At 39.7% G+C, this 25,467-nt stretch overlaps 1 protein-coding gene across 1 annotated transcript; it reads left to right on the top strand.

The window, feature by feature from the left end:
- Positions 1 to 323: 323 nt before the first annotated feature.
- On the top strand, positions 324 to 24,887 carry LOC140549004 (calcium-independent phospholipase A2-gamma-like). The gene is made up of 10 exons (XM_072672207.1): positions 324 to 783; positions 1,375 to 2,710; positions 3,947 to 4,096; positions 5,509 to 5,660; positions 5,771 to 5,865; positions 8,427 to 8,598; positions 8,801 to 8,858; positions 8,966 to 9,160; positions 20,631 to 20,826; positions 23,872 to 24,887. Exons 2-10 carry the CDS (start codon positions 1,463 to 1,465, stop codon positions 24,144 to 24,146), a joined length of 2,541 nt encoding a protein of 846 aa, XP_072528308.1. The 5' UTR covers positions 324 to 783; positions 1,375 to 1,462; the 3' UTR covers positions 24,147 to 24,887.
- The last annotated feature ends 580 nt before the right edge of the window (positions 24,888 to 25,467 follow it).

Below are 25,467 nucleotides of genomic sequence, written 5' to 3'. Positions count from 1 at the left end.
ACTAAACAGTATGTGAATGTTGTTGATCACCATATATTAGCTTAGTACAGAGGTCTTCAAATCTGGACCTTGAATCCAGTTGGGCACGTAGTATCACACCTTCCAATAATTACAAAGTCTAGATGTGAAGACACTCAAGTTCATAAGTGGCTATGTGATTTGGGACGCAGCACGTAGCTCATGTTTAGTCTACAATGTAATGCGGTCATAAAAACAGTTGCCTTTAACCAATCAGCGTTCACCTCTATCATCACGAGCCGCGCAGTAGCCAATGGTATTTTCGGAGAAGGCCACGTGATCTTTGTTTTTCCATGACTGTATTTTTGTCCGGAGTCCTGTCAGGTCCACTGACCTTAGCTAACAACCTAAACGTGAAGCCAGTCGCCTTTTAACGCTTTTAAAACAACGTTAGGTCCGCGGGTCGTGGTGCGCAGGTAGTGTCTGAACATCCGGATTGTAGATGATTTTAAAGGGGTACAGGGTGTAGCTCTATAAAGAAGGCAGTCGTGTTAGCTAGCTCGCTAAATGAACGGTGTCACTGTCGCCTCACCGGTGAAAGTTTCTGTACGGCACCGGGGAATTAGCTGCTAGCGTTGCCTTTGAACGATTATCCAGACTGCTTGTTTATTTGTTGAATTCTCAAAAACACGTTGCGCCACTTTTCTGGCGTTTGGTTAACGCACATAGCGTAAGGTCTCTTGGGTTTGTAGCTACTAGCTACATGAAAACGGCCACACCAAGAACCGATAACATTAGCCCGCTAACTCCCCTCTCTTCTTTATGGTGAGTCTGGACTAAGGTAGCTAGCACTAGCTAGCTAGATTCAACATAACGTGATCTGATAATGTGTGTAAGATGCTGCATTTACTAGCCTGTCACAGAAAATGAGTTTCGCTATAAGAGATGTTATAAATGCTGTCCCTTACCTGTGTATTTTCTTGGTAAGTTACTCGTCTAACTGTTAGCTAGTTATCCTAGTTATCTGGCAGCCCAAGGAACCCATTGGTTTGTTTTTAGCCCTTCACCTGTACACCTACAACGTAGCTACTGCATTCAGCTACTGCTAGTATGAATCACATGTTGCTTTGTGTAGAAATATATCACCAACAAAATGTGTTTTTTTTTTTTTTAACCCACAAAGAGTTGTATGGCATATAGAAGGATATGGAAAGGGCCCCGTCTTTCAAATTGTTTTTTTTTAAATATTAAATAAATAAGGAAATGCAGCTAAACTGAAAACATGGCGTTGACCTGTAACATAAACATTCATCAAGATGGTTTACCCATCATGGTTCATCCTGTAGACCCACGTAGTGGTCACCTGTGATGGTGTATGTGCTGTTAAATTTCTAAAATATATTTTTCTTCCTGCAGGCAAATCTGTGCAAATAAGGTATAGGGATGTGCCGTCCAAGTAGAGAAACGTTGGACCAAATGTTAACCTCACTAAATTGAAGGAAGCATGACTTTCAGATGGGTCCCGGATTCATATGTGCAGTCGTTGAATAGGGCTGTGTACTTCTGGCACGCACAAGGCAGGAGGGCTGTGAACATCTCTTTCTATCCATTGTGTTCTCCGACCGGCCGACTTTATGCCAGAAGGCCATTCAGCTACAGAGACAGCCAACATATCTGGAAGCAAGTCCATAGCCAGAAGAGCAAAATTGGGAGGGTGCGCCCCTGCAGAGATGCTTCCCTCAGGCACAAGATTTTGCTCTACACCAGCATTTCCAGTTTCAATACCTCAACCTGCCTTGGGTCCACTGACCTGAGTCATCGCATGTTACGACTGAAAAGCACTTTGGAGTCTGCCTCAAAGGCTGTGAGTGGAACGCAAGCAGAGATTTTCTCCAAAATAGCATGGCTCAAAACGAGTGCCAGCCAGGAGAAGAGAAAGAGTGAGTCGAGGCCAGAGACTGCACCCCCTAAGGATCAGAGCAATGGCTCAGATTTGGCAGCTACGCCTATACTTGTACCTCAGCCGCCATCATCAGCTGGGTCTTCACCTCCAGACACAACCCCGAGAATTCCTGAAACTCAGTCTGTCCCACCTCCGTATGTCCAGGAACAAAGGGAAGTGAAAAAGAAAAGATCTGTAGGCCATACCTCAAAAGTAAGTGGAAAAGCCACAGACACATCTTCCCGAACTCAACAAGAAAATCCTGCATCTCAAACCGAGAGCTCCACTGCATCCAAAGGGACTACTCCACTCTTCCACCCGGGTTCTTTCAGTGTCAACATAGGTGAAACCTACAACTACCTAGCCCATCATATTAATGCTTATTTTAGCAGCTCCACGAAGGAGCAAGAGAATCAAGAGGCCAAAGATGCCACTGACCAGCCATCCTCTTCCATACCTGATCAGTGCCATCAGAAGAGTAACCACACACCCACCCCTGTGCCTGCGAAGGTCCAGACATCATCCACTACACCTGCACCTCTCTCAGCGCCAAGTTCACCATCTTCCAAAAAGAGCCTTGGCCAATACCTGGGGTACTCTACACCTACAGTCCAGGCATTCGTAGGCAACTACATTGCACCCCTTGTCCCTAGGTTTAGGGCAGAGACAAAAACTGCACTGCCAGAGGCCGATAATCCCCTGCCTCCTGAGGACTCAAGCTCAAGTTCAAAACAGAAGGAAACTCCAGAGATTAAAGAACAGAAAGCTGCAGATGAAAAGGCCAGGAGACTGCTGATTCAAAGAGAGAAGGTATTGAGTGGCATGTAAATGCTTAGTAACTGAGTGTATATATGGATTTGCAATTTGTTTCATACTAGTTTTTATTTTATTTTATTTTATTTATTTACATTTTAACCAAATTATGAGTATCCATCACTGATTGACCAGGAATACAAATGCTATTGTAGTGTTTTAAAGGGGAAACTGATGTATTTGTCTCTAGCTGAGACAGAATTGTGAAAGTGTGCAATTACGTTTATGTGCTTAATGTGTTTTAGTTCTTTTTCTAGCTCTTAAAATAACATTTTGTTTTTGCTTCCATAACAATACGATGAAACAATGAATTATGCTTGCCCTGCATTGTGTGCTTAGGTTCAGTCATGCAAAAATAGTTCAGAAAAACAATATTTTGTTTAGAGGTGTGCAAAGCTAATGTGTGTTTTATATTTGTTTGGGAGAGACCATGTTTGTGCCTAAGGCAATGCCGAGAATCCTATTTATTTAGATCATTGCTGTCACTTAAAAAACCTTGGGCAAGATTCACAAAAGCTTTAAAAGGAAAAAAATAAGAAGAATCCTATGGTAAAAACTTAAATCTTCTGAAATTGTTCTGAAATAATTTGTTTTTGAGAAATGCCAAACAAGTCTGTCAGATTCATGATGTGTGTTTTAACCACAGAATTGTTCACAGCTCTGCTCTGATAATGATTGATCCCACTGTCTTTGTAAATTGAACGAGTCCCACATAAGAAGACCCTGGTAAATGTCAGAATCTTTGAAAACTCTGCAAGTGGATTTTAGGAAGAAATCTCTTCTTAGATTTCTATAACATTGGATAAGGCCCAATGTTCTTAAATGCAATTCTCCTAAACAACATTGAAGGTTTTTAAATATTCTCTGAGAATTCTTAATAATTACAGATTTTCTAAGAGCAGTCTTTGTGATTTTAGGTCATTTGTAACTTAGCATTTGATGCTGAATTTTACAGCTTTTAAAAAACTGACATTATTCTTTAAAAAAAAATACAAGAACAAGAAGTGATGTTGGAGGAAATGGCCAACAGGAAGAAAATCCTAATAATTATTTATTATTTTATTATTTATTATATATATATATATATATATATATATATATATATATATATATATATATATATATATTATCCTTATGTAGAAGCTAACAGCATATTCATTTATTCACACGTATGTATGTCTCTACATGATAGCATTTATTGAGCTTCTCTCTATTCCGCTTTCACTCTCCTAGATCATTGCGCGGGTGAGTGTGGATAATCGGACCCGGGCACTGGTGCAGGCCTTGCACAGAGCATCAGATGTTAAGCTTTATATCAGCAGAGTGGAGGAGCTCAGCTACCACCTGCTGGAGTTCCCTGAGACCAGATTGGTGGCTGTCAAGGTAAGTCACTTTATTAACATGACTGTAGTTTCAGATTGTGTTTTTTCTGTAGTATTGTTGACTGCTGTGTCTCACGATTGCAATTACTACCAGGTCAAGTGAAAAGGGTGGTAGTAGTAACAGAAGCAGTTTTCTTCGTTAATTTTAAGGAGGTTTGTTAAGAACTAATTTCATTTACATTTGTGTGCGGTGTGTACTATTTGAACTTTCAAAGTTCTGCATGTGTGCAGATTCTTCCACTATTCTTATGTACAGTACTATAAAATGTTTTCAGTGAATATTAGAATGAAAAAGCTCCTTATCTGGACTGAAAGTGTTTATTTGCAGTAAAATGCCAGTATTACAATAAACTTAAACATAGAGGTTTGATATCATTTTGTTCATTACAACCTCTCAAGTTTTCATGGGGGTCTCAGTTACAGTTATCCAACACCTGGTTTGGTAAATCAGTGCTTAATGATGTTAATTGACCAAATTCAGGCACTGGCTGGTGATGTCCAGGAGGAATCTGGATCTATTTGGATTTGTTCTTTAAACTAGCTCTTATTGTTAAACTACCTTCACCTGTTCTAATGTGATCTAATGTGATCATCTTCCAAGCAAAACACTCTTATTGCAGAGATAAACAGTTTTAAACAATGTTCTAAAACATCTGCACGGTACTGTGTGTATGTGGACTGTTGGCCTGCAAACATTGGGTGGTAAAATATAATACAGTAGTGGTTATTGACTGCTGTGCAAAAGGAACTAGTTTTTCACTCTTACATGAGTAGTTTCGTATAAAGATCTCTCCTTGAATCAATAGACTACATTTACTTCTGCTTAAGCAGGTTCTGACCTTGAGCAGCTTTATTTCTTTTTGAGTGTAGTTTTCTATGGCTTTCTTTTTTTAAGTGGTGAAATTGACCTGTGGGCTTTAAAATGAGTTTAAAGAAGAACTGGCTGTTTTTAAAGTCTTTGTCTGTAAACCACCTGCGAGCGGGCAGGTTATTGGGTCTGGTGTGAAAGTGAGGCAGCTGATGTCATGTGTATTTTTCTATGGATGGTGTTCAGATATGTGTCCGATGTCAGCTAAGCTGTGACTGCTGTTTTTCTTCTGTGCCCAGCTCTGCTAACTCTTTTGGAAAGATTGAGTTTGAAGCACCTTAAATGTTACTTTATTTATTTATTTTTATCTAAAGATCTCTGTTTCTGCAGATTTAATAAATTTTGGACATTATTTAAAAGCTCCAGACCCCCTGAATTTCAAAATTAAGTGATCAGGGAAAATCTAATTTCAAGAGAAATTCTAATAAAATCTCTAAAAGAAAACAAAAAAGCTTGTTTTTCCTTGTCCTGAAATGATCTTTTTGGAGATTAGTCTGACAGCAATGATATAATAATTTCTTTTTTCTTTTAAATGTGCTCATCAGGAGAAGGTTACACCATGTCTTCTGCGCCTGCGGCAGGCCAGTGATCCGTCTCTAAAGGCTGCGGTCAGAGAGGCCCTAACCTTGGTGGGCTATGTTGAACCTGTCAAGAACAGAGGAATACGCATATTGTCCATTGATGGAGGGGGCACAAGGCATGCACCTTAACCTCCACAGTTCTGTTCCGAAATTAACAGAGCTTTGAGTGTTTCTTTGCCTGGCATTCCTCACCGTTCTCTGTGTACGTGTGCATTTTTGTATTCAGGGGGCTGGTGGCACTTCAGACATTACAAAAGCTGGAAGAGCTGTCAGGAAAATCCATTTACCAACTCTTTGATTACATTTGTGGGGTGAGCACAGGTAAGATAACAGTGTCTGCTCAAGTGAATATAAATGGTTTGTAGAATAACGATCATGATCATATGGGGGGGTTAGATATCCTTATAAAATCCTTAAATATACTACTAAAATGTAGTAATCATAATGGGATGTGTATGTTCTCTGTAGTAGTGCCTCTAATGACCACTTGGGGGCAGCTTTCACCATGATTCGGCTCAAACTCTGCTTTCTCTCAACTACCCACTCTCCTAGGTGTTGTTTTCTAAAGTGAATGATCTGGACTGTACTTTAGACAGCTAGATCTGATGTCTGTGTCTATTTTTAAGACCACCATGCTCCATTTTAATATTCTGCTCATTCCTTCCAAAAATCACATGTTCTGCCAAAACCTGGGCTTACCTGGTGAGAGTACAGAACAGGAACATTAGGGATTTTCTGTGGAAATTATACTGACTTGGCAGAGTCCCAGTGCTGTGGGGTGTGTGGGTGTTGGAGAAGGACTTGGCCTTAATGCCTCACTGTGTGGCCATATAATGTATGCCACTCAGCTAGTGGTTCTGGCACAGGGCATCACAATGGCAGTTGGTCACAAGAGGGGTTCCCTTAGATGAAAAGATGACATGTTGTGTTTGAATTACCTAAACCTGCTGGATATATGCAAGTACCCTTATTTAGCAATAAGCTAAAAGCAGGTTGAATTTGTGTGTAACCTGTATTTATTTATTTATTTGTTTGTTTGTTAATGTTGCAGTTTTTATTTCTGTAAATTCTGGAAGACTGTTCAAATAGTGGTTTGGCATTGTTGTTATTAGAGCTGCAACCATAGTTTACTTAATAACTAATACAAATATATAGACAATGTTTCTGTTTTGAAAAAAGAACTAAGTAAACAATGGCACAATAAACCTGACTTTGAAAATCCGTCTTCCAAAATGTTACTTTTCAACTTAAATAAATTAATATTGCTAAATAAAAGAAATGATTGAATACAAGATGTTTTAACCAGCTTCTGTTTATATGACTCCATGTATCATTTACTGACTGCCTTAGCATTTAGTTGTTTTTTAGAATTAGTTGAGTTGAGTTAGTTGTTCTCCCTCATTTTGGTCCCGTTCTTTCCTTTTACATGTTCTCATCTTTTACAATAACGTACGCTTTCCGACATGTAACCTAACATTACCAATGACGTTAGCCATGGCTAGGCTAGTTAGTTACAAGCACTTAACATACTAGGATCATTTAAAATAACCTAGCCTACAAAGCCAAAAATGCCCCAGACCCTTCCTACCTTATGGCAATGGTCAATGCTCAGTGTAATATGTAATCCTTCAAGACTCATGGTAGACAAACATCTAGACTGTTTTTTGTTCTGGCACCAGAGTGGTGGAATGAACTTGGCTTTTTACTTTAAACTCACAGAGACTGAACTAAACCCCCTACCTCCACTACCCATAGCATTTTAACCTGTCTGCATCCTAGTTATCTTCTTTATGTATTCCATACTTACTACCTCAGTACCTGCGGTGTTTCATGTTTCATGTGCATTATAAGCTGTCAGCATATAATGTTATGGCATGTTCAATTTCTGTGCACCTTATTATCACTACTCACCTGTTAAATATCTATGCACCTTACACTTAATACCTCTACTCAGAATTGAGTTGTATTTATTGTATTGTCTTGCACTTTGCATTTTCTGCAGTCTGTCCTGTACTGTATTGTTTTTGCTCTCATTTTTGTTCCATGTTGCACCCTTGTTCTGGAAAAATGGCAGTAACTCATCATAGAGGAATCTTTGACACTAGTCTATTCACACTGACTTGACTTGACCTGGAAAATATCCCTAGCTAAATTTATTTGTATAGCGCTTTTTACAACTGTTGTCACAAAGCAGCTTTACATAATTAGGTATTAGTAAAAGACAGGAAAAATAAAGAAATGACATAAGAAGACATGAAAGTTGAATAATGCAGCACTTTTGGAAGTTGCTCTGGATCAAAATGGCTGCTAAATGTCATAAAAGTAAATGGTAATGTCCCTGGGTGCTTTCAGGTTTGTGTTATTTAGTTTTGTTTTCGTTTTGCAATGTTACCTGTGCAAAACATATTTGACATACCTTGTATATCATGCTTTGCACAGTGTGACGTTTGTAAGACTTTTTAGCTGATCTCTCTTTGCCACCACCTCTTTGCCACTTCACCATGTGAAGTTCTCACCGCACCAAACAACTAGTTCTTATAATCAAATGAATCTGCCAAAGCTAGTGTGCCATTGTGCCCTAAAGCGCTAACACTAATATTAACCATATGCAGCCTTTTTTGTAGTTAATAACAGAGGAAATTTTACATTGAAGTAAGGCATTATTCTCTGTTTTATGTGGAGGATTTTGTTGACCTATAGTTGCAGTCCTAATTGAAATATGATCTAATGTTTATCACAGAATAATGAATAATTAGTTTGAGTAAACATAGTTTCTATAAAATTTATGATAATAATAATCTATAATAATTTAAACAGTAAATCTTTTTGGCGTTGTAATTATTTGAATTCTATAATATGCATGTGTTTGTTTCTCTCTTCAGGTGCAATATTAGGTTTCATGCTAGGTGTGCTCCATATCCCTTTGAGTGAGTGTGAGGAGCTGTACAGGAAGCTGAGCTCTGATGTTTTTAAGCAGAATGTCATTGTGGGTACAGTAAAAATGGGCTGGAGTCATGCCTTTTATGACAGCGAGGTCTGGGAGAAACTTCTTAAGTGAGTACATAAACATTTTCTGTTCACAGTTGTTCAGACATTGCGGAAAGTGGGAAGTATTTAGAGGCAAGTTTACATCACAAGCAGTCTCTAATTGCATCGCAACATAACGTATTTGAGCGTAATATCAGCCGTTTGGTAGAGCTGTACCAATTTTTGTTTTTGGTTTCTGCTTGCAATAATTATTCTCCTTTCTCCACAGGGAGAAAATGGGCTCTGATCTTATGTTTGAAACAGCAAGAAACCCTGATTGCCCTAAGGTCAGTCTATAGGAATTATATTGAAGGTCTACTATAAAGTCCTTAGTGAAGCATTTTGTGTGACATGTACTGCTTCCTGAAATCAAGCTCTGTTCAATCTCCACTAGGTGGCAGCAGTAAGCACAGTGGTGAATAAGGGCACTCCATTAAAAGCGTATGTCTTCAGGAACTACAATTTGCCACCTGGTGTGCGCTCCCATTATCGAGGTGGCTGCCAGCACAAGATGTGGGAGGCCATTAGAGCATCCTCAGCTGCTCCTGGGTACTTCCAGGAGTTTGCACTGGGAACCGACCTCCACCAGGTAACATCAAGTGTCCCATAAGTACAATATGCAGGGGAGGAGGAGGGGGGTCATTTTTCATGATGAGCGTCAATAAGCTTTAGCTTCTTACTGCTCTTAGTATTTGCAATTCATACCGCACTGTCAGCATCTACCTAAAGCTCTCCACATGAGTGAGGAAGGGAGATAAAATAAGAACGAGAGTCTCAGGCTGTCTGCCGTTAGAACAAAAACAACAGACCACTTAAGCACAATCACTAGCACTATCTCCAGTCCATTAGGGGACTGAGAGAGTCTGGTTTTCATGTCTGTAGTGTTCTTGCAACTTGCAGCATCTTGTCTTGAATAAAAAAGCCCTTTCCGTTTCTGTTTGAAATAGCTGTCAGATTTTAGTAAAGAAGCCATTTTCCTTTTTCCCTGAATCACTAAAAACAGACTCAGCTGTTTATTTTTTTTCTCCTCTCCTGTATTTTGCCCTTGGATTGAAACATCATGGAGCAGGTGCTGAAGCAGAGTTCCGTGTTTAATTGAAGCGTGTGGGACTGGTGGGGAGCAATGAAAGAGAATTGCTGATGGGTCCCTGTAGAGTAGGGATTTCCTCCCTGTATCTTTTCCTCCCTGCAGAGCCTTTTATTAGCTGCATATACTGTTGGAGGTTAAGAGCCAGGAACAGATTTTTACACAAATGTACCATTTATTTAATCAGTTTTAGTTTGAATTGTACCATTTAAACCAGAAAGTGTGAAAAAAATAGGACACCCTTTCAAAACCTTAGAGCGAACCTTAGATATCTGGTCACTTCATGTGACTAGTATCTGAATTGTATCTTGATGAGATTTTAGCCACATGCCTATACACTTTGTAGTCGAATACATATCCAGTTATTCAGGCTAAAATTTTGTTACTGTGTGAAATATGCAGATTTGTTGGTTACGTTACAATTATTACTGGTGTTTGTGTGTCAAATGCCTGTCAGATCACCTCCTGAAGTTGTTTGAGTGATTGGATTTGTACCTGTTTTAAATGCGTCTTGGTTGTGTTTACACCTGCATTTGTTATGTTGCTTGACCTTATCCTGAGATAACCTTGATCCTCAAGCCACATGAAGTGATCAGGTGTAAAGGGGTCTTTGTCTTTTTTCAACCTGAGACATTTAGTTTGGTTTACTCTTGATTGTTGAAGTGAGTGGTGTCAAAATGAAGAAATTTAAAGAGCTCTCTGGGACCTTCAGAAAGAAGGTTGTAGATGCAAATGAGTCTGAGAAGGGATTCTCAGAACATTTTAGAAATCAGCCGTTCCACTGTCCACAAAATAGTTTGCAATTAAAAAACTGGCCAACATGGCCAACATTCTAGTTAACACTAATTTTCATTGAGTGTTTTAAACCTTGGGTTCCTGTGTGAATAATTCTAAATATTGCTCCTGATTTATTTATTACCAGATGATTACATTTCTGTGTGAATTGTTATGTGAATTAATGAGTGAATTTGTTAAATATTTAATTGCTCGCATAACTTTTGGATTCCTTCTATAGAGTCAAATGTTTGAGTCAAGTCTTGTACACATGAGCAGTTCCTATAAAATTGTTAACCACTGACATTTTTAGTACTCTTGATTTTTTCCAGGAGCTTTTAGGTACTAAGCTTGACAGTTCCACAGCAGATCAGTTCTCTTGAAAGTCCGCTTCCCATGATTTCTTTGACCTGTCTTTTTCTCATCCTTTATTTTGGGAATTGCTTACACACACACACACACACACACACACACACACACACACACACACATGCAGTGCTCCTCTGCTCTCTCTGTATCTCTGGTGCCAGGCTGATCCTCATAGGCTCTTTCAGACTGCTCAGACTGGCATGTCAGATGGTCTCGAGTGCGGCATTCTTCCCACGGCAGTCTCCTTCTTAAACTCAGAGCTTAGCTCAGAGGTGCAGAAACTGCAGCGTCCTGCCGATCCCCGCTGTTCTCTGTAAACTGCTGTTAAAAAGCGCCAGGCTAACTTCCGACGCGCTGAGCTGAAGCCTCTGATGTAAGGATTGGTTTCATATGGTGTCATCCTGCCATTTTCCAAGGACACCCACAGAGCAGTCCGCTTCCATCCAGCCATACCACAATGAACCTCTTGTCTCTGGAGTCACTGGTCGAGTCATTCCCTAAACCGCACACAAAGCAGTAGAGTTTATAGCTGACTATAAGGATGCACTGTTGTCCTCTGATAGTCAGAACATGGTGGACTGGTTCACAGGTTTCACCTGTAAAAAGAGCCACAGATCATGAAGGAAGACTCTCCATTGTGATGCTTTCCTCATCAAACAACTAACAAATCTGCACACTGGCAAGCTGTCATCTTCTCAAACAGTTCTGCATCATTTACGTATGCAAGCTTTATACCATCGAGGATCCAGAGGGAGGAAGTTGGTGCTGAATGCCCAAGCCTGGCATCTTTTCAGCGGTTGCCATGGACTCTGCCAGGGTGGCGTGCAGGAATGACGCCTGTTAGGCTGTTTGTGCCCACCCTCACACAGCTGCTGAAAGACGCACTCGCAGCAGAACTGAGAAACTGCCACCCAGGCGAAAATACACAAAGTTGGACTGAAAGTGAGGCTGAAAACATTAAAGTATATGTTCCACTGTAAAGAGCTGAGGTACGTCACATTGTTCTCAAAGATAAGTAATACACTGGTGTGTGTGAGGCTAATCAGTAGAGAAGCAGGGGGTATGAAGAACGTTGGGCATCGGTATGTCCTTTTTTCCATTTTGAGTTGTTTTGTGCTCAGCTGTGACATGAGCAGTTGGATAGCATAGTGGAAAACACAGTCACCTTGCACATATTCAGGCACTAATGCCACTGCTATGGCAGTAAGAGTCCTTGGGCAAGACTCGTAGCACTGCTTCTGCCTACCATTACAATTCGCTATGGATTCCGGTTTGCTAAACTTTAGCCTAGAGTGGGTGCTTTCTGCAACATCCACACTGGCACTGTGTTTCTCTCTAGAAACTCCTTAAGCAGTGAAAGCTGGAGCATGTACATAAAAGAAAAAAATCAATGCCCTCGCAGCACCTCCTTCAAGGCTTCAAGAAGACTGTAGCGCAAACCCAGGAGAGTGTCTAGAGTGCTAAAACCTGCATACGTGATGCTGTATTGCTATGGTGGGATGCCCATAGGGTTAGACATGTTTGTTGATTGTATTGACTGACTAAAGGCACAGTGAAACCTTCCTTCTAACACAGCTGGTACGTCTTACTGATAAAATAGACAAATAAAGACGTTCTCGAGAACAAAGCGTTCGGATGTCTTAAATCATATATCTCTATATTGCTGCATTTAGTGACTGGCCATATAAAATGCATCAAATTTTATGGAGAATTGGGAGCGATTAAAGAGAAACCTAATTCTAATTTGCAACTTTTGTAGTATGAAATGGATATGTACCTTAATATGACTCTGGTATCATTTATACTGCCATGCAAGCGATGCTAGCGATTGCTTTTAATTGGTCCCTGGAGACAAACAGATTGCAGAGGTTTGATATCAAGCTGAGGTGTACAAGTGTGTGTGTGTGTGTGTGTGTGTGTGCGCGTGCGCCAGTCTGCCACAGTCTAGCTTAATTTCCTGGCCATAGCCTGAGGGCAATGTCTTCAGTTTCTCTTGCCCAGATGGGACCTTCTTGTTTCAGTCTTTATGATGACAACTCCAACCTCATTTGAAGCCTCTGGCTCCCAAGGTCAAATGTCATGATGGGAAAACTAGTCAGAGTAATTGCATAATGTGGCATAATGACCTTCTGCCCCAACCAATCAAGTCCAAGTCATGGCTGTCCATCATGCTAAAGCTTGTACTTTAGAGTTTTATTTTCAAGTGAGGATGGACACGTTGAACTGTAATCTGTAATCTTGCTTTCTCAATATTGTATGGTGCTGTGTTGCACAACAAATGCAGACCTAACAAAATGTCAGAGGAATAATGGACTTGGATTTAACTCAGTAGTGCAGTCAATCTCAATTCCTCAATGACCAATTGATAAGTGCACTATCAGTGAATTTTGCTGTGAAATGAGGTTTATTTAAAATCTATATGCTCAGAAAATATAAAAATCTATAAAAAGGCCTGTTTGTACTATAAGGTGTCTTATTTATGCGTCTTTTGGTATACTTTTATTTAACCTCTTGACAGAAATCGCCAGAGCCAAAATAAACATGTCCTAAGTGCACATCTAATTATCCATCTGCCTGTCTTTGCTTAACTCCATGAGACCCTTGATCATTAGACACCACCTCTAGATTATATAACCTATGTCTAATGAATGGCCACTCAGTCTCCTAGTCCTTATGGCACTAGAGTGGCTTGGCAGATCACAGCATGCTAACTTTGCCCTCCTTGCCAAGTATTCCCAATTCCCCAGCAAGCCAGAAGCAGAGAGTTCCTCCACTAATTGCTGAGAACGCTGACCGAGGTTTTAGATCTATGGCCTAAAATGCACTCTGCACTAGTGTGGGTGAGCGAGGACCTCTGTACTCTTTGTGCTGTTAATTGTATGTCTGTCAAAGAGCCCTCTGTCCATAGAGAAGAAAAGTGCAAGAGTGCAAATGGTGAGAAGACTTAAAGGCATGTATCCAGTGTTGCTTGATCACAAATTGTGGTAGAAATGTAACTAGTGCAAAGTGGACGTATTAAGATGCAAATGGTTAAGAGAAGGAATGGCAGATGGGGACTTGGGTTTGGGGATTTTAGAAAAGAAAGTTGTCTTCAGAAGAATGTAAAACGTACTGTTAGTTCAGCACTACATAGCAGCAGATTATTCACCCTAAGCTTTGACTGATAAGTGCTGAGCTGTCAATAGATATCATCCTCATCATTTCCATCTAAATGAACTCTAATCAGGATTGGCCAAAAATGAAAATTTAATGAGGAGCATTTTAAGAGCATGTTGTAATAGAGAACTGCTATTTTAACCTTCTTCATGCCTCACCATTTACATAGCCAATGTGGTGTATGATAATTAGTTAGATTAGATACAGTCATGCACATCTTGTCTTGATTGGAAAAGTTCAAAAAGTCAGTTTTGATCCAGTTTATGCTGAAAATCATTGCAGCATTTAGATAATCTGTGATTCTTAAATTAGTTTAAAACTAAAGGACACACACAAGTTACATTTCTGTCAATCTGAAGTTCTTAAATGTTGCTCAAATGTTGCAGCAGTACCTGAGGATTCAGAGCTCAGTGGTCATAGCTCAATATTCATGGCTCGTTAAGTGGAGTGTGTTTTCCAGAAGGTGCAGGTTCTTTGCTGAGCAGTTTCCTCTTAGGCAACGAGGAGCAATCTAATTATCGGAAGCATTGTGAAAAGCAAGACTCTGGAAAATAAGGATGATAATGTAAACCAAGTGGGGGTTGCCGAAGGAGAGGTTAGCCAAGCAGCAGTGTAAGATGGCAAGTATTATACAGATTTGGTGCAAAAAAAAAAACATTTGCATGGATGGCATGGATACATCAGTGCTTAAAAGTTCACCACAGCCTTGTGCTTTGTTTGTCGGAAGCAGTATATTACGAACTGTGACAATTCTTAGTGGACTGAGGACATGTTATCTTTATTAAAACAGCATTCAGAGGGACACTGTCCGAATCAGTGACTGTAGAAAACATGGATGCCGTCATTCCATTCCATTATGTTCTACAGAAATGAAGTCAGCACTGTACACCATGTTGTCAAACTGGCAACCAGAGGTAGACCCGCCCCTCCTCCTAGACCAAGACCACCTTCATTGAGCTTTCAGCGCAGAAGCAAAGCAGATCTTTCCCCTGGTTAGCCAGTTTGTTCAGTAAGCTTCCATGTTTTCTAGACTCATTGGTCAGAATAGTCAACAGCTTACGAGCAGCTGTGGCTTTAAGGTTAAAGAAGCAGCCTTGCAACCAGAAGGATACCGGTTCAATCTCCAGAACTGACAGGAAGTGAACACAACTGAAGTGCAAGTCCCTTAAGCAAGATGTCCTACCCCCAACCCCCAACTGCTCCCTAGGAGCAAGGGCTGCCCACTGCTCCAGGCGTGTGTGTTTGTGTTTACTGCACTAATAAGTTCAAGGTGGAGGTCAAGTTCCTATGTGTGCAGCACAAATGGTGATTGAGTGGTTCTTTCTCCCATCTTCCTTATCATTTTCTTTTTTCACAATTTATTACACAAACGTCAGGTGAAGGAAAAGATGCATAGCTTTTCAAATGACAACAGTTGTCACTGTCAAAATAATGGAGCCCTTTTGGGTGCTATATAGAACTATTAATTTATTGATTGATCCATTTTTTTTTTTAATTCTTAAGTTTTTAGATATTTAGATAGTTTGGATAACCAATTACCCAACCCACTCCAATTACCCAACTCTCCTCTACATGTACTGCTCCTGACACTGGGAGGGGAATACTAACGAATGTCTCCTCCAGTACATGCGCAACCAGAGCCACCTCCTCTTTTCAAACTGGCGCTCATGCAACATCACCAAGCAACCATCGCGCACAGAGGAAAGCACTGGGTACCCAGCTCTGATGCATCAGCTACAAGCATCACACTGAAGTGACCCACCCAATGAGAGCAAGGTCAGTTGTGCTCTCTAGGGCACCGGCTGCCGATGGCTCCTCGGATCACAGCGGCAGCACTGTTGAATGAGCCTACTTTCAAATGGATCTTTGAGTTGTTAGGGTTCAATAAAGAAACATGGCCTTTACTTAAGAACCATTGAAGAACCCCCTTTTTTAAATGATGCAAATAAAAAAACTTTTCTGCATGTGCTAGTGCGGTTTCTTTAAAGTAACTTCAGAATTAGAAATGTGCAAAGGTTTGGACACCCTTAAAAGTCCATACTTAGTCTTTATCATAACCTCCTTTCTTAGGACACGTGGTTCTAGTATATTTTACTTGATGGAAGACCGTGATCCGCCCAGGCCTGCCACCTGGGTGCTAGCTGGCAAATCAACAGTATATTCTACTTTTCACTCTTCACTTGCCTTAAGACTGCACTGTGCTGCTACAGAGTGACTGTGTTTGGCTTGTTTTATTTTTTTGTGTTCGCTTCACGGAACTTGGCCACCCGAATTTGATCGCTCCAGTACAAAAGCCTTCATGGGCCATGTGCAAAACCTCTGCCAGAGCACATCAGTGAAAGAGTAACAGTGTCTGATCCCTAGCTCTGCTGTATTTTGGCTGTAAGTTGTAGGCATTTAGGAGAGAGTGGCATTAGCAGTCCAAATCCTCTTGAGGGAAGTGACCTTTACCCTGCCACATGCTGGGTGTTTGACAGTTTTGGCTTTTGGCTTGAACTTTTTTTTTTTGGTCCATGTATTTCGCTTAGCTTAGCTTTTGTTTTGCAGTTTGCCATTAAGTAGGCCATTGTTTCGAACCCCAGCCCACTTTGATTCAAATATGCCTCCGCTAGAGAAATCCCCAGTGTGAGAATATGGCAGTTGTCCAAGTATGGATTTCCACAGGCTAGATAGCAAAGGAGCCAGGAGCCCTGATGTCCATTGATTGGTCGTAGAGGTCTGCCAACCAGTGTGAAAGCCTTACTTCTCTCGCTCTCGCTCTATCTTTAACTTCTATTTCTATCTGTCTTTTTTTCTCAGTGTCTTCTGTCATCAACATGGGCTAGTGTGTTTCTTGCAGCTGTTGGTATAAATGAATTATTGATTTATCCAGAAGTGCAACATTGCACAAACCCCTGCCCATCTCCCAGCTCAGCTCTGAAAGAAGGATGTTTTTACAGGGCGCTGAAACCAACTTCATTAGTTCACTGCAAACAATTCTAGCAGATGTACATCTGTTGACTGGCTGGTATGTTCCAGCAAGTTTGAATAGCTGAATGTCTTCACTTAAAAGCTGCGCTCTAAAAACGTCTCTGTTATTTTTCAAGCCAAATGCTGGGTTGAGCATGTTTGGTCATTTTCTGGGTTATTTCTCTGGGCAATAGTCTTCCTTATATCCTAGAGCCTAGGTAACTTGGACTCCATTTCCACCTGCTTACTTCATTTGACTAGTATCTGGGTTGTGTCCTAATGAGATTTTATCCACATGCATTTAGCCACACTCTGTAGTCAAATACGTCTCTGGTTAGTCAGGTTGAAATCCAGTCGCTGTGTGGGAACTTGCTTGTTGGGCGGCAGTTATTATTGGTCTTTCAATTGTCCTGTTTTGGTTGTGTATGTTTTGGTGAGGCAGATGTGTTTAAATCAGGTGCTATAACAGTTCAAATTTGTCTCGGACCTCCTCCTGAAGTGGTTTGTGTGATCTGTGGGATCTGTGTGATTTGTATTTGGTTTAAACCCAATGGTTTAATGTCAGCTTCCTACGAAGTTATATTTGTTTCCACTGTTTAACTGGAATTCCACTGGTAGTTGTAGCCCATTGTGGCAGTAAGTACGTACACTATATGGACAAAAGTATTGGGACATCTGCTCATTCATTGTTGCTTTTGAAGTCAAAGAAAATTTAAAAAAGAGTTTATCCTGCTTTTGTTGGAGTAACTCTCTCACTGTCCTGGAAAGGCTTTCTACTAGATTTTGTAGCATTTCTGTGACTATTTGATTGAATTCAGCGAGGTGAGGTGAGGATGTCTGATGATTACCATCCCACTTCATCCCCAACTCCCTAACTCATCCCAAAAGTATTGGATGGATCATTCCATCAGTTCCACTGCTTCACAGCTCAGTGCTGGGGTACTTTATTCCCCTTTAGCCTATGCCTGGCATTAGGCATGTTGCCAACTGGTTCATGTTTATCTGCTCTTGAGAGTCTTATTTTATTGCCAGTGCTTCTTAACTGGGACTAGACGAGCTGTGTGTATGTGTGCATTTGCACGTCTTTGTCAGCAGTGGGTGCAATTTAAAGTAACTAAATGAGTTCATTAGAAGGAGTGTCCACAGACATTTGAAAAGAAAAAATAATTGTAACAATAGTGGAGCTCATTTTGAGGCTATACTGGTACCTTTTTTAAAAAAGGTTCTATAAAGGAATATCCACAAGATGTTTTCCGTGTGTGAAGATCCATTTTTACTGGACAAAAAGGATGTATTTAAGCATTCAAGTCTTTTTTGGATTTATATAGAACCATTACAATTCCAGTACCTTTACAGTAACCTTTAAGAACCCCACTTAAGGGAGTAGACTTTATACCACTGTTTGGTACCTTGCTTTGGGTAAGGTGTTTCTGACTGCAAAATGTCTTTGTGTTATGTGTTTTGCTTGTGCATCTGTAAAAGTCAAACATGATAGAATATCTACAGTAAGAAGCGTTTTAAGATATCAATAAAGACTTGATTTTAATTGTCATTATACCAGAATTTCTGTTTATCATAATGATATCCTAATAGACTGGAAAGTAGTAAATAATGTTTAAACAACATTAAAATAAAATCATCCAGTGCTGCACCAAAGCAACCATATAACTCTTGGGCTGGGTCACTTTTACCCAGTGTGTGTTGTTACTTAGTAACCCGGAACTGGATTGAGTGTAAAACCCCTCTCTTTCAAAATAAATATTGCAAGAAGAAAAGGCTCATTTGTTAGGCTGGGGTAGGCATTACTAGGGGTTGGCAAGATTATGATATGTTTTTAGAACAAATTACATTACGATGTGATTATGTTGTTGGTATGGTTATTATCTAAACACTAATCAAATATGTGTTTTATTCAAGACTAACTATTGTTTAAATCTTTTAACTGATTCCCCATACTGGTAATGCTTAGTAAAGTTTCACTAGTTTATTTTAATGAAGCTACCCGTAAAATAACATGACACATCCACAGCCAACTGTACACATCCACCAGTTGCCATGCCCATTTACGCTGAAGTTATAGGGAGTGTTTCAGCCCAGATTGCTTTTTGAATGAGGCACAATACATGGCAACCAATCAGCACAGAGATTGTTTACAGCCTGTTTAATTCTAAAGGATTAAGAGGGATTGGAAAAATGTATTCACCTATCATAGTTTTATTTCTGTCATATCTCCAACCTTTTTGGCTACTATTGGTTTTGCTTTGTCTCATCACTCTGGACTGTGCCCTGACTCTAGCATCCTCATTTTATGGCACCCCCGCTGTCAGATTGAGGGCTCAGACTGGTTTAAGAACTGAGTTGGTTTCTAGGGTCACCAGGGGTTCCACAACATTATTGCATAGCCCTTAACCTCATCACGCCTCCATTTTCAATTCTGTTGCCTCTTTTTTTTTTTTTTTTTTTTTCCCTCTGAAAATCCTTGCGGCACTGACACAATTTCTCAGCTCTGATGATTAAGAGTGCTGTTGTCCTGTGGAGCTTCCTCGCTTCACATTCACTGCTGAACCCCCTTTCCAGTAGAAGATTGATCTTAGCATGGCAAGATAACTCATTATGCCCAGCCTGGAGAGATGGTGCTTAAAAAGATGGGGTTGAGACCCCAAGAGGCCCATCCTCCTCTCTTCCCCTCCCCCCTCCAAATACAGACACTCAAAGTCCCCAGAAACCTCCAAGTGCAGTGGGGCCCTGCCTCTGGCCCTCAACACACTAATGAGGGACCCTCCTCTGCCGTTGTAAGCCCCCCAGTGTTATGCCTATTCAGAATACCCGCCCGTTTCTCTCTCCTGTTTCCACAACTATCCAGGGAAGATATTAGGTGACTAACCAGTTTAATGCAGTATCTGCTGTATGAATGCTTCAATATGTATTGTTTGGTATTAGGAGTACACCGTCTTCATCATTTTTATGGCTAATTCTGATGTTAAATTATACCTCTTGTTCTTAGTGTATTTTATCAACAATGCAATCACAAGGCCTATGTGTCAAAATGTGTTGGTTAAAAATAAAGTGTGGAATTCTTCAGCCATCCGATTATTCTGGTTTCACTCCTTTTCTAGTGTTTGTTTTTTACCAAGCACCTTGTTGGACAGTGAAGTGGCGCCAGATCACTCTTTCCAAGAAATGATTCCGACTTCTTCTTTACAGCCAAATTGGCTGATGGCTGATTTTTATTAGCCATAATTTTGTTAAATTATTAGCCAAAATGTTTATTTTGCTCTTTTTGAAGCTCTCACAAATGAAATCATTGACATGGCACACTTATGCTGATGGGCAGGCCTGACACAGATGAATGCACATAGCATTCAGATAGATCAGACATGTATACTTGACTGGCTCACAACCAAAATAAGCAGATTCTAGCAGTAGTGTCAGTGAATATGAATAGAGATGGACCGTTTAGTGTTTTAGGGACTGATACTGATTTCCTGTATATGAAGGGTCCTTCACTTTGGAATAGCCATCTGTGATGTAGCAAAGGAGAAATGCAGGCCCACCCAGGCTACAGCCTATGCTTTCTGATCAGCTCTCAGGATTGGCAAAATTTGGGATGAAAATCGTCCAATGCCAATACGAGGATTTCTCAGGGTAGTGTTTTTATTGGTAGATTTTATAGTGAAAAGGTCAGATTTACTACTGAAACTCACTATTCACTCTCTCTTTGTAGGATGGCGGTTTGCTAATAAACAATCCAACGGCCCTGGCGATCCATGAATGCCAGTGTCTGTGGCCAGGAACCCATCTGCAGTGTGTGGTCTCTCTTGGTACAGGGCGCTTTGAGGCTCCCAGCAAGAACACCACCACCTACACCAGCCTGAAGACCAAGCTGACCAACGTCATCAGCAGCGCTACAGATACAGAGGGTGGGTGGAAATCTGTGTGTTTGTCTTAATGTCTGTGCTAGGGTTCGTTCCTGGAGCCGTCATCATCATCAGGGTAATGCAATTGTATAACTGGAATGACAGGCTCATGCTAAATTATGGATACGCACAGAACATTACATATTACACCAGGAATACTGTCAGGAATCTTCTATATTGCTATCAGTCAATTAAAGTGTGTCTCTGCTTTTGAGAGAAAAAAAAAAAAAGGAAATCGCTGCTCTCAACAGAAAAGCTCAGAATAATCTATAGTCTACTCATCAATCCAAATATACTTGTCACGCCATGTAGCCTTGCACAGCGTTCCGCTTTTTGCAGATGTTTGGGAGGTTTATAAGTTAAATGAGCTTAGTGGCTTAGAAATGGTGGGTGAAAATCTCCTTGTGTGTTCCTCATAATATGAATAATAATATGCAGCAATATTGGCAGGCAACAAAGAAGTATGTTGGTGTTTTATGCCTAATGCTCAGTTCTCAGTCAGAAGCAGGTCTACATGCTGAATATTTAGCACAAAAGTGTGTGTATGGATACGAGTGTGTACATGCATGCATGTGTGGGACACCACGCTTTCTCTATGCCTTCCATTTGGGATTAAACTGAGCTGTGGTTTAATCATGGAGGTTATTTATAAATCTTGGATTAACGGTCCTCCAGCCTGGATTTCTCCCTCCTGGTCGAGAGAATGTTGGCTGTGCGGCACACAGACGCGCACACACACACACACACACACACACACACACACTCCTGTTTAGAGATAATGAATAGCCACATATTAAATGGTGATACAAGTAAACAAAAATTGCTGTAAAATTATAAGAAGTCGGGTTCTGCAGCAACATGAGCCACTTTTTATATGATATGACAACAAAGAGAGTCCACTAATATCTCCAGACTCCAGTTTATAACTGAGAGGGAAATTACAGAACATCTCAAATGCAAGTGTCATTTATTATATCCTTACATTCTGCAGCACTGAGCCTGCTTAACAGAGCTGCGAGCAGTGATGCCTGTAAGTAGAGCTGGGCAATATGACTATTTTATCGTATCATATCAGAAATTTTGTTATGGTGGTACACAATATGAAATATGCAGATAATCAGTGCTCTTTAAGCATTGACGATATCCATGAGACACCCATAAAAGCTTAAAGATTGTAAAAAAAAAAAAATCGCCCAGCTCTACCTGCAAGTCTGGTCGGAAGGTTAAGTCATCAGGCTGTCACAGATGGCCCAACTATAATGAGGCTGCTGATCCTTGAAGTAAAGTGAGAAATATTGGGTGGGGTATTAAATATGGCTGCCTACTCAGACTTTACTGAAAATGACACTTGCAAGGCTAAAGTCTGCATCTCTCTCTCTCTGAACTGCAGACTTGTGTGGGGTCTGTAGCTCTTAAATTTGACACTTGGATTTTATAAAGGTAAAACCTGATTGAAACATGTTTTATAGACTTTTTAATGTTGTGTTTGGGGGAAGTTGTAGTTTTGGCGCATCACAGTCACTTTGAAACTGTTTATTAAGGGAGTTCATTTTTTGTTTGTTAGTTTAACATTCTAGTATTGGTTAAACATCACACATACTTTAAATGTTTTTTTTTACTAGTTAATCTATTTACTACTTTTTCTTTCATAGTTTATTAAACTGCATTTGATATTTAAGTTGGTTGATGTACAAGGAACAATCCGAATTCATGACTGTTTTCCTAACTCTCTATTTTCTTCCACAGGAAACAAATCTACCGTAAATATAAATAAATCTGCATGTTTTAGAAAATATTTTCTAGGTTACAATCATATAGGAAATAAGTCACTGAGAGGCGGACCACTAATAGACAGTGTATTGTGACCTATTTTAATTTTGTGGCCCAGTGAACTTGCAGGCCAATTGCATGAATTGCAACTCAGCCAATCAGATTTGTACATTATGATGCGCGCTGCGACTCGAGTGTGTGACACAGGAGAGAGACGAGCTCTTAACGAAGGATGGACAGACTGGGACATGTTTGTTCTTCTCGTAGGCAGTTCTAAACCAGTACGTCTCATATGTTCTAAGACTAAAAGCAGTAATATCAAGCATCACTAGAAGACAATTTATAAAGCACTTTATTATAACATGCACATTATATTTTATTTAGATTTAATAATGTGTACATTTCGATGTGAACACTGACAATAATATTTATGACAAAAATATAGATATTGAAATATATTAAATTGTAATTGTGCTTATAATTTGATTTGACATTTAGGCGATGACTTCATAAAATGTTGACATGACTACTGGGATACTTCAGTATAGAGGATATAGCACTGAATCTTAATGCTAGTTAGACATTACCATGTTCCTGACCTTAGCTTGAGGAAATGTTCTCTAATTGTACCTTGTGGAATTAAGGAAATGCCCCTAAAGAAAATAGGAGAAAAATATTTTGCACACGTTTAATGTTAAATTAAGCTACTTAACAGTAATTATGCCTTACACTGTATACCATGTAATTTGACCAAAGATGTGTTGTGCCATATTTAGAAACAATCCAGGCTGAAACATAATTTGGGGGGAGCTGAAGGGATGAACGCTGAATAGCCGATAGCCACTGTTTTGCACTTTAGTTGTCATGGACTGTTGTATGGAGTGAGGAGTAAATAGTAATTTTTGAAACTTTAAGTGTTTACACACTACATCAGACTCTTTCATTTCACACAAAATTCAGATTTCCATTATAAAAGCCTTTTAATACAAGTTAAGCAAGAAATGGCAGAATAGAATAGAAATGTACTGAACGGGCTTGCTCCAGGTGTTTTAAAAGGGTATAATGTAAATCGTTTGAAGGGAGGTTGTGCATTACCTTGTTGGTCTTGATCTTTTTTGGAAGTACTACATAGAATTAAACAAACAAAAAAAACCCAAACAAAGCACATTTCAGCCTGCTGTGGCTTTAATTACATTCTACAAAATATGCTAATTTTATTCCATCTCACTTACCCATGATTTTCTCTGCTTTTTCTGCTTCCCTGTTTCCCACTCTCAGAGGTGCACACTATGCTAGATGCCCTGCTGCCCCCCCACACGTATTTCCGCTTTAACCCATACATGAGTGAGGAAGTGGCGCTGGACGAGAGCCGCAGTGAGAAACTGAACCAGCTGCAGGCGGAGGGAATGCGATATCTGGAGTGCAACGAGGAGAAGCTGAAGCGAGCCATCCGAACACTCGCACAGGAGAAAAGCTCAGCTCAGAGGCTGCTTGAGTGGGTCCAACTCAAAGCACGCATGTACGACAGCCTGTCAGGCTTCTCGAAACTGTAGTGATGCATGATTGCCATTGCTGCAATTGTAGCACATGCCTCAAAGAAATACCATTTATTGATTAAGCATGTTCTGATCACGCTTCCTCTAGAGGCTTACACTGCTGTGCTTGAGTATTAGAGTAGTATCCTAGACACACTCTGAAAAACCCAGCTGAATGAGTGACCTCTGAAATTCCGAGGAGCACCACTGTGTAAGCATTGCTGTTTCTCATAGAGCACATAATGTTTTATCAGTCATCAAACATATGAACAAATCCCCCCCGACTGCTGAAACCACAAAACAGTACTCAAGTTTTTTTATAACAGAAATCCCATAGATTACTTGGGCATTTTCTTAGAAGTCACAGGGACTCTCAAATGGCTTAAAGACCTAATTATAATGATAGATTTCACAATAGGCACGATAGTAAAAGAACTGTGTAAAGCTGCTTTAGAAACAAGAGGAATTGTGATCATCAGTGACTGTACTATAAAGACTCAATTTGTATGATCTATATGATTTTAAAACCTAGAATCCACCACCTGCATCCTCAAATATAAGCTAACAGTTTCATCTGCAACTTTGAAGAGAATATCTAATTGCCTAACAGGAAATAATTTCAAGCTCAGTCCTAAGAACACACAAATGGATGTGATCTACATTTAAAAGTGTGAATATGTAAAAAAAAACAAAACAACTGAAGCTTGTCTTCGCAAAAGTGTGTGTGTGTGTGTATGTATGTATATGTATGTATATGTGTGTGTGTATATATATATATATATATATATATATAATATAATATATATATATATATATATATATATATATATATATATATATATATATATATATATATATATATAATATAATAATAGTATATAGTATATACAAATAGTATGAATGTGTACATGAATGGTAATATATGAAACAAGCCTCATGACCACATACATGTCTCAGATGGTGGATGGTTTCCTTAATACCAGGCAAATCTTTGTATAACCTTCTATGCATATATTTATTTTGATAATTAATCCCAATAATTTGTTATAGCTGCGAATTGAATGACTTGATCATTATTGTGGAAAATATTCGATAGGTGAGGCATCAGTGTATTTTTTTTTTTTATGTATACATATATGTATGTACATCTTGGTCTTGTTTGAGATTATTAGCATTAACAGTTTGTGGTGCATGAAAGTGAATCAGTCATGTAGAGTTTGATCTGAAGAATTCAGCCTTCATTAACTGAGGGCAAGAAATCCCTTTTAGAGAGGTCAAATCTGTTTGATGTTGAGTGCATTTTACCAGACCAGAACAACCTCACGTATTAACACTTATT

Source organism: Salminus brasiliensis, chromosome 2 (assembly GCF_030463535.1).
Source record: "Salminus brasiliensis chromosome 2, fSalBra1.hap2, whole genome shotgun sequence".
Classification (NCBI taxonomy): domain Eukaryota; kingdom Metazoa; phylum Chordata; class Actinopteri; order Characiformes; family Bryconidae; genus Salminus; species Salminus brasiliensis.
The sequence above is the reverse complement of the archived record's forward strand: the minus strand, read 5'-3'. Positions and strand labels throughout refer to the sequence as shown.